The sequence below is a fragment of the Choloepus didactylus genome, chromosome 2, assembly GCF_015220235.1.
Source record: "Choloepus didactylus isolate mChoDid1 chromosome 2, mChoDid1.pri, whole genome shotgun sequence".
NCBI classification, from domain to species: domain Eukaryota; kingdom Metazoa; phylum Chordata; class Mammalia; order Pilosa; family Megalonychidae; genus Choloepus; species Choloepus didactylus.
This window is the reverse complement of record NC_051308.1, coordinates 165,010,993-165,028,576: the sequence shown is the minus strand read 5'-3', so window position 1 is coordinate 165,028,576 and position 17,584 is coordinate 165,010,993. Positions and strand designations below refer to the sequence as shown.

Below are 17,584 nucleotides of genomic sequence, written 5' to 3'. Positions count from 1 at the left end.
AACTATAAAGAGAATTCATGAAACTGTATACTAATCCGATTTCTTGGTAATATAAATGATATATCTGAACCTGATACTGGGGAAAAATCATGCTGATGTGAAAAATAGCATTACCTTGCAGTAAATTCCATGTAAAAAGTTTTGTGGGAATTGAACTGGACTGACCAATGACAATCAAGATAATTATATTTTTAATGAAAATTGTTTTATTTGAATATAAAATACCATCATCTATTATATTTAGGTGTTGGAGTACTTTCTCTATTTTTCAATTCCTCTGAACAGATTTTCCCCCCTAACATCCTCATTCTCTGTTTATTCACAACCATACTACAGCAATGCTGGCACCTTTCATTTATGCTCAAAGGGAATGGCCTTTAATAGTTAAGGAAACTGAAATATTTCAATAATCTTTTTAATGTTTTAATATTCAGAAAATCACAATTTCCATGCCAGAAAAATATGCTTTGTTTTTTCTTAACATTCCAAATACTTGATACAGCTATACAAATGCTGTATAATATACACTACACAGAGGTATTTTTCATATAGCTGGTTGACAAATTATTCAAATCTACTGTAACAACATCCTAGGGATCAATTTTATGTTTGATGGAAGATAAAACACAGGATATAAAATCATACCTTAGGCAGACAGGAAGTAGAAAATTATCAGAGACAATGTTTAGTTTCTCAAATCATTTGTCCACATCCTCCTAAACATTTACTCTTTTAGATTATTTCAGTACTATAGAATAGAACGAAAAGAATCTTTCCTAGAGCAAGAAAATTAGTTATACTTGATAAGCATTAAAACACATTTTTAAATTAAATAAAACCCTTTTGTGGATGGAGACAATGATTTCTTCATAATCTTTATATATGGGAGTATAAAAATTCTCATAAAATAATTAAAGCTAGAGACAAGAGGATTTTATTTCCCTCCAATTCATTCACATGATCATTTACTCTATCTCAATTTTAGAGCATGATAATAAAAATATAAAATGTGTTTGAATAAAAGTTATTTACATTGCACATATTAATGCAAAAAATAAGACCTCAGCTTAAATAATTAACTGAAGAATAAATTCAGCCCTGTGTAAAGCTGTATTTATAAAGGAGAGTTCACTGGAAGGAGTAAGACATGTATTATGGATAACTCATGTACTAAATTATTTTTGTAATATAAGAAAGAACTGTCAAAGTATAGGATTAGAAGTAAAATTTTCAGTTTTAATGTTTTCACTCTTCTGAGGATTTATGTGAAGAAATCATTGTTTTGATCTAAAAGAGTGAGAAAGAAATATGTAGTCAAAGTGACTTTAGGACTTGGAAGATTAGGGCCTTCAGGAGGCATTAGTATCAATATTGCAACTAAACATTCTGTAGTACTTACAGCTTTCCAATCTAATTCATGACAATGCTCAAAAAAAGCAGTAAATCAGTTAATGAAAATTCAGTCTTACAGTAGAAATCACTCAAAATTAGGTAGGAAAACAAAGATATTATGGAATAAACCAATGTAAAGTTTATGGTGTTTACCTTGACCATTCATGCAAATTTTCCACCTGGCTACAATGGATATTCTTTATTTACAGCAAAATATTTGGATTTGGGATTATTCCTAAAGTAATCCTGCTATATCAGGCTTTTACAATGTGTAAAATTCAATCAAATCAGATACCTGATTCATGCAAGCAGGAATACTATTCACAATGTTATTACAGATTCAGGCTAGGCAAGAAAGCATAAGAATGGGACAGCAAACAATCAGAATGACCACCACTCAAGAACCCACACTATTTTACAGATAGGACCTCAGGCATTTTGTTAGTTTCCAGGGATACAATCAAGAGTAAAAACCATCACTGCCTTCAAAGAGGAATCAAGAGTTTGGAGTACCCAGTCATATTGGACAGCAGGCAGACCTATCAAAACTTACTCCAATACTATGTATTAATGTAGAAATAAAATGAAATTACTAGAGAATATGAAAAAAAAAACTGATTTCAACAGACAGAAATCTGAAAAAGCATTGCAAAGAATGTGGCATGTGAATTGGTTGTTGCCCAAGGATTCTAAGTTAATAACATTCACAGCACAGAAAGTGCCCACTTTCTCCATTTCTCCCCTGAGCACACACAAAATTGACTATCTTATCCTATTTATTTTGCCTGATACAAAGGCATTCTTGAGTGGTTTGGAGCTGTATGTACCCCCAAAAAACATGTTCTTAAACTTAATCCTTTCCTGTGGGTTTGAATCCACTGTAAGTATGACCTTTTGATGAAGTCACTTCAATTAAGGTGTGGCCCAGGTTGGATCTTAATCCTATTACTAGGAGTCCTTTATAAGCAGAATGAAACTAAGACAGGTAGAGAAAGCCACAGAGGGAGCAGCTAGAAGCTGAACATCAAAGGAACCCAGAAAAGAAGGGAGAGACCAGAAGATGCTGCCATATGACAAGCTAAGGACAACCAGCCCCCAAACACCACAGCCGTCACCTTCATGACAATGCCTTGATTCAGATTTTCTTTTAGCCTCAAAACCGTGACCTGATAAATTCCCACTGTTTAAGATGGACCATTGCATGGTGTTTGCCTGAGCAGCCTAGGAAACTGAAATACTTGACAATATATGTCAACTTTAGCATAGAGAAATTTGGCTACAGATTACCTTTCTGCCCCTCCAGTCAATTCCATTCTCACTGTCCCTTGCCATAGACACTCATCAACATTCTCTTGGAATTGCAATACAAGGACAAGTTCCATTATGTGGCATTGTGTTCCAAATATTAGTTACACAGTACTTATAAAACTAAAAGTTCCATTATGTGGCAATGTATTTCAAATAACAGTTACCTTTTACTTATAAAACACAAATTAAAAACAAAAACAAACAAACAAACAAACAAAAAACAGCGTCTAAACTTCCCCAGTGGGGAATAAAATATAACAATCATGGTTTTCTAGCATTCCTAGTTGGTTTTAATAGCTCAAGTGAGCTAGATATAGTTTTTCTCTCGACAGCCATATTATATTTAATATCTTGTTTTTCAGCCCTGTTTACAGAAGAACTCAAGGAAAATTGATCCATAAATTCTTTCAAAGGGAAGAAGTCTCAGAGAAATCATGGAAAATAGGTTTCATTCATATGCTAACCTGAAATGATTTTTAGCATCTGCCTGGTAATATTAGAAGAACTCTGAAGTCACATCCTGGCTTAGCAGGAAAGAGCATCATGATATGTCATGGTCGTCGTGGGAAGAATAGGAGTACAAGGAAGAGATGAAAGCATTCTCTGCATTCATCATGCCAGTAAAGACAACATAATTAAAAAGAACAGGGTAAAACAGTGAAAAGTGGAAGCAGTAGACCAAAATTCATGTTTTATTTTCAGATTTTAAATTAAGTCCAAATCCATGTTTTTACCTAAAATGTGGTTGAACTGGCAACTGTCCACCATTCAAATAAATGTCTCAGAATAATAGAATCAAAGAATTTTGGAGCTGGGAGGGCCATTAATAATAATACTAGTCCAATTTGTTCAGTTTACGGAGAAACTGAGGCCCCAGTGCTGCAATTTTGGCTGCCTGGAATCTACTGAACCTCCCACTGATAACAATCACCCAAACATCCTCTTGAGAAACAACTTCTCTTCTTCTATCCCCAAGCTTTGGCTAGATTTTCACCCTAGGCTCCTAGAATAGGGCAGCATGATGTCAAGTAAGCCAGTAATATTCCATTATAATGTAAAGACATGAAGATAATGAATAAACAACTTAAATGTATAAATAAAATAAGTAAAAGGTTAGGAAATGAACTACACTCCTCTTTTATAACAAGATATAAATGAATGTTCCTTAAGCCCGAAAAATCAAGAAGCGAAGGCACACACATACTCTGAAGAAGATGGGTAGGCATTAGGAGGCTCTTTTGAGGTCAAGATTCATGTCTGTTGTAAAATCTGGGAACAGATACTTTTAGGAAGAGAAAATACATTGCAAAAATTCCAATTTATACCTTCAAATCTTATTTCTTTTATTATTTCCTCTACTTGAGTCTTGTCTGTTCCCTCCTTCAATAGGATGTTTGTTAGCTGTATAGTAGGCCCTCCATGTTTGAGCCTCTATGTTTCTCAGTTTTTTTCTCATATTTTTCACTTGATTTTGATCCATTTGATAGTGATAAAAATGTAAATATATTTTATTGGAACTGAAAAATATGATAGGAGCAATCAAAGCATCATCCAGTGTATTCAGGAAATTAGTGGGGGAAAGCAGAACTTATAGTGAGGAGACTGCATGTGTAATTATAATATAACCACAAAAGATATGAGTGAGTCAAAAACAAAGTTTGAGTTTAATCAAATGGAGCAGAAGTTCTTGCTATGACTATGCAATAATTCACTATTCCCGGTTGCCAGGTTATAGGCTCCATCTCCATATTAATAACATTTTAATATCAAAACTAGGCAAATCATATAGTCAGGGTCAGAGAGCACACTGAGTACTTGCTTTCACCTTCAAGAAAAATCAGGGGAGGAGTTTGGGAGGTTTGGGCATAGATAAAGGAAAATTTCACAAAGGGAAGGAACTGGGTTATTAAAAAGGGGAATTATATTCAGCTGATGAGCTAAAAATTATCTTCATTAGTGCAGTCCTGTGTATGTTCCAGGACTGTGTAAATAAATTTCACATTCGTAGCTTCCCTGTTGCATGTGCTGACCATCCAGGCAGGAGTGGATGAGAGACTTTAGCTTCAATCTTGTGGTAGTTTTTAAGTATTGCATTTTAAATATTGGACTGCTGATAATTTTAGCAGCTTATTGTCTTTATGCCTCTTGCTGCAAGAGGATGGGAATGAGGGCAGGAAAAGGTTGCAGGAGATTGAGCAACACAAAGATTTTATGATATGTTGATGAAGAAACTATTTTTGTCATGTGGTAAGCTCTTTTGTACATAGAAGCCTATCATTATGATTATTATGATTATTTTAGATGCAAAAATTTCTGGAATCTATTTGAGGGTATAAATCAGAATTTTTGTAACTTATTTTCTCTTCCTAAAAGTATCTGTTCCCAGGTCAATTGTTCTATCCACTCATTGTTGTGTTTGTTTTGTTGGCTTTTTTCCAGTGGCTAGTTTTCCTTACATGACCCTCATGTTTATAATTTAAAAACACAATTGATTACCATAGGTAGCTTGGCCCAGGTTTGCCTGCCTGCCATTGCAACCCTCTTTTGAGCATCAGAGAGTTCAGAGTTCTCTGTATATGTGGGTGAGGCAGAACAACTTTCATGCCTTATTGCAAGTAGCATAAGTGGAAAGTAGCAGAAAGGTGGTATCCTTCTCCAAATGCCAAAATACAAAGATATCTGTATTAGAGAAGGAACTTTTTCTCTCAAGAGTTCCTTCCAGGCAAAAGACAAAATTTCCATTCAGAGTGATTTCTTAGCTTTATCTGGGGGCAGATATTCATGGGGACTAGGGAGCTCAAAATGCGTGGCCTTTGGAAAACAATGTTTCCACCATTCTCCTGGATTTCTACTCCCTTATTGAAGAGTAGGTGAGACTACCATACCACTACCATGAGTAAAAGCTCCCACTCCATTGCAGCCTCCACCTCTGTTTGCACAGTCTGTACCCCTTTCATGGTATAAGTATCTGCTTCAAGAAGTTCATTTTCATTTATGGACTTCTCATGTACTCCCTCTGATTTCCTGATTTTATTGTCAATTCACTCAGCTTAAGGGAGGGGGGAAAGATAAGAGTTAACCACTTGTACCTGATCAACAGATTTGATCAAGATCTTAAAACCTGTAAATAGATCTTATTCCCTAAGATATATTAAATATGCATACAGTATAATTTATTACCTCTTAACCTATTGTTTTGATAAAGTAGTAAAGGAAAAAAGGTGGATTTCAGGGGTAGGGGTACTACCAAAATGATTTTTATTTCAATGAATTTTAATTTCCTTATTTGCAGAGTAGTCTGAGGATTATATGAGGAATTTTTTTTTTATTTGCTTTCTGAGGGCAAAGTATATGGGATACTAGCCTTATTTAGAGAGTTGTTGTGAGGATTAAGTTCATAAATTCATGTAAAATGCTCATGCTTTATGAAACTGAGACTATAGATAACTGACACTCCCAGAACAAAGAGACTGTCATCAGTTTTGCAAAATAAAGTTTGCAATCTTAAAATATTGACAATAAGAATAATATTATAACAATAATAATAATAATGAAAACAGAAAAACTAGGACTCGAGTGATTTCGTGGTATTAGAGGTATTAATGCCATTATTCCTTTGCTCTTTGTTCTACCTCTTTTTCTTGAAAACCAACATGGGAACAAGATGATTTGAAAAAATGATTCCTGAAACTTAGTCTACAAGACAGGTTGGAGAAATTTCTGGTTTTAAAAATGTTAAATTGTCACAAAACTCAAATGACCCAACCCCTATTTTTTTTCTTCTTTTCAAAATAAAATATTAGCTAAAAGGAAGTTTTTATAATGGCTTATTATTTTATTTTTCTTTCTATAACATGCTCTACATTGAAGGAATTTGTAATCTTGTTGAGTGTATATTTTAGAGGAAGTTCCACCTAATTTTTTGATGGATTTTGTTTTCTTTAGTTTGTACCCTTCTTGTAAACAGAGGAAAGAGGTCATATTCCTAGTACAAGGAAAAGTTTTTCTGAAATTGGCAAAGGTATTTCATTTATTTGGATGAAGTTCACAAAACTCATGCATCCTGGAATGTAAGCCTTTGGTTAATTTGGACCAGCATGTCTCAAATAGTTTACATTTTCCACTCAATACAAGAAACTCCAAGAAAGTATGTGTCCCACTTTAAATAATCCTATACATGACTATCTAGAAGCACATAACAGGTCATCCTTTTTAAAGTTTGTGACGGCATTCATTTACCTAGGAAGTTTCTCTAGAGTACATAGAATACTCTTGGGTTTTACAAAAAACATTCACTTTCCCACGGATTTTTAATAACATTTTAAATAAAGCTAGATGCATGTGTAATATTATCAAGAGATATATTTCCAATTCTTCAATTATTCTTTGTATATTACTTAAAAATCAAAAACCACCTCTCTTTGAGAATTGGAATAAAAAATAAAGAAAATTCTAACCCAGGCTACTCCTTAACTCTCTACCCCTAAGTTTTAATACCACAAAAACATAATAAAGATAAAGGAACAAGAAAAGTTGCAGATTAATTTCCAGAAAGCTTGCATTGTCTGATGAGACCTGAAAACTGGTTTTCCAAAGAGGCCTATTTGAAGCTGTAAGACAAAAGAGGCAACATTTAGAAGCTGCTAAGATAGCCTCTCTAAAGGGAACTGAAACAGGCAATTTTGTTCCACTCTACATTCTGGATGTGTAACGTCACAGAAGTTGCACATATGCATGTAATTTAAAGATAATTTGTGACCTTCAGATGTCTCCATTTTTCTAGCCTGTCTCACTGAATAAATAGACTAACTTAAGTAATCAGTATATTTAATTCACCAGGACATATTAGAACTAGGCTAATGGGCCATCTTTTTTGGTAACAGAGATGCACTGTTGTACTCCTAAATAATTAAGTACACCATTTTCTTAATTTTCAAAACTATAGATTTCACATATGAATGAAAAATAATGAACACTGCAATTGCTGAAGTAAGTAAATGGTTTTGTTTCTTCCTCAGTTATTTTCAAAAGTATTTTTTAATGCTTTATCATGTAAGAAAATGCTTGGTCATTTCTCCAGAATGCACTGATAAATTTTTATGAAATTATTTTACTACATTGTAATCATTATCTTATAAAATACTTTCATTAATAATTATCTTATGAATATATTTCTAAATAAGCTGGTATACACTTAGAATCTATTTCAACAATGTATTAGGTTTATATCTGATATTTTAGATGCAGAAAGATCAACCATATCTTTTAGAAGATTCTTAAAGAACATATAATCTTTACGATATGATGCATGAAACTAGCATTCTTTAAACAAGTAAGAGAACACATGAATCGAAATGGAAAGTAACGAGTGGAAGTCAGTAAATTTATTCTAGTGATCTTGCCATTACTCAAAACATTTCAAAACCTTTCAAATTGTCCTTATTCCATGCTACTCATGCAAGAAAATTAAGTTCACATTACTTTATTAATATATATCTTTTCATAATTTTTTAAAACCATTTTGGTCATTAATAATCCAAGTTACCCATCTGATTTTGTTACAAGTCCCTCTTAGCTGCTTCTGAAAATTAAATCCACTCTCAAGATCTCATGCCATTGAGGTTATGTGTGTGTATATATTATATACATTAAGATTATGCATGTATATGTATATATACGTGTGTATATATAACGCACACATGTATATACACACATATATATTGTAATTCCAAAGTAGGAGTTTAGTTAAATTCTAGTAATGACAGCATCTTAATAATTAAAAAACCTTATAAGACACTGATTGAATGCAAAATGGGTGGTACCCCTTAGCGATTCTAAACATGTGATTCCAGTATGTTTGTTTTTAAAAATCATTCTAGTACCTTATAGTTACACATCATGAAAGCCAAAAGATACATGTATCTATCACTATCTCTGTCTTTTTATCTATCATGGTTAAATATGAAATGCTATGGAAACAATGCAAAGAAGAACAGAGTTATTTTTCTGTTCTCATTTCTGTTATGAACAGTCTCACCTCATTAACAATTTAAAACTGAAGTTCTTATTTGTAAGGCATAGTTTATACAGTATAGATAATTGTGTTAACCAATGTATACATAAACATGACTGATGCATACACACATACACACATATTTTGTATGCTTTGCATCTGCCCTGATAACTACTTGTTTGTTCATTTTGTTGAGCATCCTTTTTTTCATTAAAGAATGACCTGTTAAGGAAGAAATCACATGTCCTCAGCTCTTAAATTTTAGCCCAGTCAGAATCCTGACAGTGGATTACTTTAATTAATACTTCTTCCACATTAATTTTTATTCTTGGGAAAGAACACATTAAGTACAATTCACTGAATCCATGGGCTATTTCTTCTTCTTGACTCCTTCAATAGCTATTGTGACATTCTTTTCTCTACCTTTGCTATCGTCATACGGTTCTCTAGTTTACTACAACATTCTGCTGGCTGAATTTTATAAGCACATTTATGATCATTAGATATTGATGAAAAACTGCTTTTTAAATGTAAAGTGTATCTTCTTGAGGGCAGGCACAAAGATTTCATTATTTTATATAAAGTACTTGTGATATTGTTCCCTAATAAGTATATCCTAAGTCATGAAAAGTGTGTTACACATACTTGCAAACTATAATGCAAACTGTAATACAGCCTTCCTGATCCTTTCTAGACTTACCCAGGGCAATTGTTTGTCTTTTACCTACTATGATTCCATGAAACTCTCAAGTAGATGGCTGCACTTAATGAATTTATGTGAGAGTAGGGAAGGAGGAAAAGTCCCCCATCTCTTCCACCTACCCTCACACCCCAAAATACAACGTACAGCGTCATTTCTCACAGTTCAATCTATTCCAGCTCAAGCAGTATCACTTTCAGATGTACACAAATATTCTCTCAACACCCTTCTAACCTTTCCTCCTTTTATTTTTTTTTTAACACTTGCCTAATTACCTGAGGAATGAGGAGTGGATTTCTCACTCACTGTATTTATTACAATTGTGCATCAGAGGCCAATCAAAGAGCGCGGATGAGAAGCATAAGAAATAGTAACAGTAAGATGTTTAAGAAAATAAAATAACCTAAGCTTTAGGTTTGAATATCATCAACAATTTCAAAAGCCTTTGGATGTACCCCAAAATTTCTACATGAACTTTTCTATCTCCTTCTCTAAAATACCCTCTAGCATCAGCATAAATACACATGCATAAATAAATTTCCATCAATATCTCAATTAAGCTGTTAAGATAACAAACCAATTCCTATTAAAACAATACTGTTTGACCAAGTTTGTTTAAAAACCTGTACTACACTAATAATTATTTTAGGTGACTAATAATATTCTGATGTTTGTAGCAATATATGAGATTGAGACCAAAGGGATTGACTCCTAGTTTTGTCACTTAGATTTACGACACTGGGAAACTCACTTAAGCTTTCAGATCCCACTTCTCTCAGCTTAACAGGGAGCTCAACAGATCTTAGTTATTACAGGTCATAATGGCATTTGTAAATAATTGAAAAGTTGATATGAAAATTAAAGATAAATTGTACAGAAGTAGCATAAATTACAGTGTAGTGTACAATTAGACAGTACAGGTATACCTCAGATATATTGTGGGTTTAGTTCCAGAATACTGCAATAAAGTGAATATCACAATAAAATGTCTTACTTTTTTTGGTTTCCAAGTGCATATAAAAGAATAGTTTACACCATACTATAGTCCATTAAGTGTGCAATAACAATTTGTCAAAAACAATGTACATACCTTAATTAAAAAATACTTTATTGCTAAAAAGTACTAACCATCATCGGAGCCTTCAGCGAGTGTCATCTTTTTGCTGGTGGAAGGTCTGGCCTCGATGTTGATGGTGCTGATTGAGCAGGGTGGTGATTGTTGAATGTTGAGGTAGCTGTGGCAATTTCTTAAAATAAGTCAAAAATGAAGTTTTCCCACTGATTGACTCTGCCTTTAACGAATGATTTCTCTGCAGCACGTGATGCTGTTTGAAAGCATTTTACCCATAGTAGAGCTTTCAAAATTGGAGTCAATCCTCTTGAACCCTGCCACTACTTTATCTACTAAGTTCATGTAATACACTAAATTGTTTGTTGTCACTTCATCAATGTTCATATTATCTTCACCAGAAGAGTTCATCTCAAGAAATATTTTCTTGGCTTATCCATAAGAAGCAACTCCTTATTTGCTGAAGTTTTATCGTGAGATTGCAGCAATTCAGTCACATCTTCAGGCTCCGCTTCTAATTCTAGTTCTCTTGCTCTTTCCACCCCACTTGCAGTTACTTCCTCCAGTGAAGTCTTGTACCCCTCAAAGTCATCCATGAGGGTTAGAATCAACTTCTTCCAAACTCCAGTGAATGCCGATATTTTGGCCTCCTCCCATGAATCACAAATGTTCTTAATGGCATCTAGATTAGTGAATCCTTTCCAGAAGGTTTTCAGTTTACTTTACCCAGACTTATCTATCGGAGGAATCACTACCTATGGCAGTGACAGCCTTACAAAACATATTTCTTAAAGAAGACTTGAAATTCAAAATTACTCCTGGATCCATAGGCTACAGAATGGATGTTGTGTTAGCAGGTATGAAAATAACATTATTCTTGTTGTACTCCTCCATCAGAGTGGGTGGCCAGGTGCATTGTCAATGAGCAGTTAATATTTTGAAAGGAATCTTTTTTCTGATCAGTAGGTCTCAACAGTGGGCTTAAAATGTTCTGTAAACCATGCTATATACAGATGTGCTGTCATCCAGACTTTATTGTTCCATTTATAAAGCACAGGCAGAGTAAATTTAGCATAATTCTTAAGGGCCCTAGGATTTTTGGAATGGTAAATGAGCACTGACTTCCACTTAAAGTCACCAGCTGCATTAGCCCTTAACAAGAGAGTCAACCTGTCCTTTGAAGCTTTGAAGCCAGGCAGTGACTTCTCCTTTCTCACTAAGAAGGTCCTAGATGGCATCTTCTTCCAATGAAGACTGTTTTGGCTACACTGAAATCTGTTATTATGTGTAGCTACTTTCATCAATAATCTTAGCTAGATCTTCAGGATACCTTGCTGCAGCTTCTACATTAGCACTTGCTGCTTCACCTTGCACTTTTATGTAGATAGCTTCTTTCCTTAAACCTCGTGAACTAACCTCTGCAAGCTTCAAACTTTTCTTCTGAAGCTTCCTTACCTCTCTCCACCTACATGGAATTGAAGAGAGTTAAGGTCTTGCTCTGGACTAGGCTTTAGCTTAAGGGAATGTTGTGGCTGGTTTGATCTATTCAGACCACTAAAACTTTCTCCATATCATCAATAAGGTTGTTTCATTTTCTTACCATTCCTGTGTTCACTGGAGTAGCACTTCTCATTTCCTTCAAGAACTTTTCCTTTGCATTCACAGCTTGGCTAGTTGTTAGATGTAACAGGCCTATGACTGGGCCTATTTCGGCTTTCGACATTTTTTCCTCACTAAACTTAGTCATTTCTAGCTTTTCCAATCTCAAGTGAGAGACATGCAACTCTTCCTCTCCCTTGAACACTTAGATGCCATTGTAAGTTTATTAACTGGCCAAATTTCAAAATTGCTGTTTCTCAGGGAATAGAGAGGCCCAAGGAGAGGCAGAGAAATGGGAAGACAGCAGGTCAAAATACACAAAACATTTATCCATTAAGTTTGCTGTCTTATATAGGGGTAGCCTGTGGTGCCCCAAAGAAATTACAATAGTATCATCAAAGATCATTGATCAGAGATCACCATAACAGATATAATAATAGTGAAAATTTTGAAATATTGCAAGAATTACCAAAATGTGACACAGAGATGCAAAATGAGCACATGCTATTGGAAAAATGCCACCAATAGTCTTCATCAATGTAGGATTTCAATTTTACTTTCAATTTGTAAAAAATGCAATATCTGTGAAGTACAACAAAGTGAAGTACAATAAAATGAGGTATGCCTGTACTATTGTTTTCACAGTTTAGTAAAATAACCTTTTATGGATGAATCCTTGCTAAGCCACTCTTACTCTGCCTAACGGGGTTGTTTTCTAATGTACACAAATTATCATATAACAGAATAAAATCCATAACTTCGGCATTCTGACTTAATTCTCACTAAACCCTCAACTAATATACTCTGTGATACATATCCAGAATGAAATACCTGGCAATCCTTAAAAAATACATCTGGGCCTTTCTTACAGCTAATTCTTTTTTGACTGAACTCTTTGCCACTTTTTCAATTTTGGTAAATCCTATTTATTCTTTAATTCTAGTCTTAAATGTCATCTGCAGTTGTTTGTGCATCTCAAATATATTTCTATTTATGGCTTTTATAACACTGCATTATAATAATCACTATTATATTTCTGTTCCATTAGATAGAAATCAAGGCTGATTCCGTATTTTCATTTCAATCTAATAACATAGCACTGTCTGTTAATCAGAGACCTTACCATCAACATTTTGATTAAAAGTACAGCCTTTGGATTCAGACAGCTTTGAGTTAAAATCTTGGTTCCACCTCTTATTTACTGCATCACTTAAGCAATTCAATTAACCTCTCTGAGACTCAATTGCCTCACAGATAAAACTGGAATAATAGTAGTGCATAAGGATTTGGACTGATTAATATCTTGGACTTGGTAAATAGTGGATATTAGCAATTCTGATGATGAGAATGAAAGTGCTCAATACATATTTGTTCAACAAAGATGATTAGATGAATCAAATTCAGCATTGTTAAACTTAATTCTATGGGATCAGGTAGTCCACGTTTCAAACAACTTGTTCAAAGCTAACTCTTGGAATAGAATACATTTAGTGAGGTTGGTTTATAACCATAACATTTAGTTGCTACATCTCAGAGGGAGTTAAATATCATGATCATGATTATGATGATGATGACAGAAAGAAAATAACCTTTATTCCTGAAAAAGTAGGTATATTCTATAGCATAACTCCTGGCCAGTCATTTCTTATTGACCAACCACCAATCTCAGTTAAAGATGGGGAAACTGGGGAATTTTTAGAGATGAAAGCTAACAAAACAATTTTCAAACTCAAAAATATAACCTAGACAATTTAGCAGTTGGGATTACAATGTCTTAAGTTTCATTCTAAAGAGCAAATTAAGTGTATGTACTGAAGAAATGCCAAAAATTTGGCAGTAAATCAAAAAAAGGTAAAAAAAGATGAAAGCCACAATTTAAACAGTTTTAAGAGGATATTATAAACCTCAGATAGTAAATATTAAAATAAATGAATATGCAACTTTCCTTAAATAGGAAGAGTAGATTTAAGCAAACATAAACATAAACTTGAAAAGAAAAAAAAAATTTCCATTACAAATTGTATTCTCTGTGAAGAGAAATTGCAGGCCAAAAGGACTTGAAGTATTTTTTTTTCCCCAAGAAATACATTTTTTGCTCTTCAGCTAGCTATTGATTTAGGCAGCATGGGGCAAAAACTGCACTGGATAATGGAAGATGTGTTTTTCAAAGAAATCATTAAAATATGATTAAAATCTGGTTGGGTTCTGAAGGTCCAAATAGAGAAAAATTATTGATATTAATGATAGTAATTATGATAGCTGAAAAGTATCTAAACAATGAAAAGGCAAATTTTCTTATGAAGTACTCTGGTACAATTTGTAATGATTAGCGGAAAAGCACTCTAATATGTTTGATGCAGTATTTGGAAGGTCACTCAACTATCAGTTTTCCATAATGCCATTTAATTAAATGTGTAATAAAAATCTAAGATTATTTATGGAAAGATTGTGTAGCATCTGTAGAACAGTATACTACAAATTCTGCACTTTGTACAGGCAGAAATGCCTGATATAATGCACCACTAAGCAACTGGAGCTTTGCTCTACACATTTAAACATTAAACCAATTATGGTGGGGCTTGGTCTTATACACTGTGTGATTAATCTTTTTTTAAGAGCCTATCAAATTGAATAATGAGATACAACTTGTTTATGCTATAAGCAAACACATGCAATATTAACAACGTACAATATCCTGGCTTAATTAGAAAAAGTCCGTGTTGTCTTAAATACATTCAGGAGTATAATACCATACAGTTCTAATTTTAACTTGCCATTTAATTATATTCTAAAACTAATTTATATGACTTGAAACTTTCTTCTCACAGAATGTTGGTCTATTGACCAAATTAAACTAGCTTCTGCTGAAAATAAAAGAGAATAAAAAAGATTGGAGGAAGGGGAGAATGGCAGTGGTAGAGACCACAGACAAGAAATGACTTAAAATTGTTTATCAGATATTCTGTTTATCACTTCAGAGGGCTAAATTGTACCCTAGAAGGATCCTTTCTAGCATTCATGCTCTGGCCTCTAGTCTAAGTTTCAGTAAGCAGGATCTATTTGACAGAAAAGAATGTCTTTTCAAATATCTTCCCTTCCATCCCTTCCCATCCCTTCCATCCCTTCCCATCCCTACCATTCTGTTTTTTTTTCTTTCACTTCCCTTCCCTTGGTCCCTTTCTCTTTCTCTCCCTCTTTCACCATTTCCTACTTTCAAGGTTTCCAGGAGATTACCTTCAAATCCCTTAATATGATCCCAAAATTTATAGAGTCAAGTACTAAAGAAAGTATCTGAGAGCAAAACATCCTGGACTTCAAGAACACTCTGTTCTTTTGCTTCCAAAGATACTGATTCATAATCCACAACTTATAGTTTGCCAGTTTTATTTGTCCTTCCTAACATTTTTTAGTAGTTATGCCAAAGATATAACATGGAATCATCAAGAATCAATAATCAAGTATAAATTTTGACATGGGAAGTACAAACTTATTGTTTAATTAAATGTTTTCAATAGCAAGAGATTGAACAGAATAATATAGAACAAGTTAATTACAGGGTGAAAGAAAAGTGATCATTTCTGAGAATTGATTTTTACAATAAAATCCAAAAGAGGTAATAAAGTTCATTTACCTTCACAAATTGTGATACCATTTCCTGAAAATCCCATGTTGCAATAGCAGGCTTCAGCTCCATTCCGTATTTCACATTTGGCATTTGGGAGACAAGGTGTTTTGGTGCAATTTTGAGTATAGGTACAATCCAGCAAAGTGGAAAAACCCACTAAATAAAATGGAGAAATACACCTTATCATTTAGATTAATGGATATGGAAGTTTTCCTTAAAGGATCATTTAGCTAAATAACAGCACAAGAGTAAGTAAACAAAAAGATTCAGGTGTTACATCAATCTTAACCTTTATCAAGTAAATCTCAAGAAAGCTAAAATGTAGTAGACAACCCAGTTTAATTATAAAAATACACCACCAGAAGACCCAATATCACCTTTTGCCCTGAATGAGATATTTTTAAAGGTAGCTTTGCATGATTGCAAAGCAATTCCTCTCCTCTGGGAATGAGTATGTGTAGAAGTCAAGGTAAACTGCCTATTTGGATTCTTCCAAATTCAAATTTGTGGTATTTTTAGATGAAGAGCAACTTATCTTAACATCTATGAGGACTAACGCAATCATTGTTCTTGCTCTCTTCTAATAATCAGTTTTAATTCTGCCTTAGTAATATTTTGTTTACATTTTTTTCCATTAAGGGAAATTAGAACAAAACTCAAACTGCTAGTCAAAGATTGGTCTTCAGAAAATGTAACATCACAGAAACACGACCAACAAAATTTAAGCATTAAAGAGAACAAGACTTGATTTAAGAGTTATGGAAAATAAAGTTGAGGATAGTACTTTGTGGACTGTTAGGAAAAGATAAGGAAAAGCATAGGACACTCTTTTTAAATTGTTTTTCCAGGGCTTCTCAAAAGAAGCTTGCTTGTGATGGACAGTTATGAGTCATGCAAGTTATTGTTCTGAAAACAGTCATCTGAGATAAATTATCTTTATCTGATACCAAGAGATTCTTGGGCATTCAATTCTAAATTCCAGCCTCACATAGGACAATATATACTGTCTAAATCACAATTAATTTGCCTTCAAAGATTAGATTCATTATCTCTCTCCACAGCATCATCAAAATGGTATTTTAAATGAACCTAAGGCCCGAGCTGGCAATCCCCTTAACAAGCGGGGAAGCTTCCCACAAGCGTTAATGGTTTGGGTTTCACAGGTTTCCTGGGGGAGGGGGAGATAGGAAGAAAGGTCAAAGACTGACTTTGGGAACTTTAGAGACCTTTTCAGCGAGAATAAAAAGAGAACTTGGTCCCGTAGCCCTGAATATGGAACTCCAGAGTTGAAAGGCCAAGGAGAAAAACATCCTGAGAAGTACTCCTCTTCCCGCTGAAAGGTTTGTCAAATCCACTTGGCAAGGGAGCTTGTGCTTCCCCTACGAGTGACCGGACCCTTCCATCGATCTCAGGGGAACGCGGGCGCTGAGCACTCACCTAAGAGCGGGAGGAGTTTCATTGGTGGCAGCCGCGACGGTGGTGGTGGCGATGAGCGCGTCTGGGTGTGCGGGGCCTTGGACCGGGACAAGGCTGGGCGGGGGCGGCCGGGACCCGGCTCCATCCCCCGTGACGCGCTGGCTTCCTCTGGACACTTTCCGGCCTCTTTTGTGTGAGTGCGTGTGTCCAGCCCCGAGTCTGCTGGCCACGTCCGGCCTCTGGCCCCTTCCCCCATGCCGCCTGGGTTCCACCCCCAGCCGCCTAGCTGACCGCGGTTGCCGACCCCCTTGAACGGATCCTTGTGGCCGTGGGCGCAGCACCCAGAGTGTCTCCTCCGAGCCTGTGCTCAACACCCAAAGCGCTCCTGAGACCTATGGCGTGTCCCTCCTGAGAGAGAATCCAAAATTACAAGGGCTTAGGGGTCCTTCCCTGCAACCTAAT

At 34.8% G+C, this 17,584-nt stretch overlaps 1 protein-coding gene across 1 annotated transcript in view; it reads right to left on the bottom strand.

The window, feature by feature from the left end:
- Positions 1-17,344, bottom strand: part of ADGRL4 (adhesion G protein-coupled receptor L4) — a 114,254-nt gene extending 96,910 nt beyond the window's left edge. The window contains exons 1-2 of the mRNA XM_037826825.1: positions 17,144-17,344; positions 15,713-15,862 (exon numbers count right to left, since the gene is read on the bottom strand). Coding sequence (XP_037682753.1) covers positions 15,713-15,862; positions 17,144-17,267 — 274 coding nt within the window. The 5' untranslated portion in view covers positions 17,268-17,344. The remainder of the gene's footprint in view (positions 1-15,712; positions 15,863-17,143) is intronic.
- Positions 17,345-17,584: the final 240 nt, after the last annotated feature.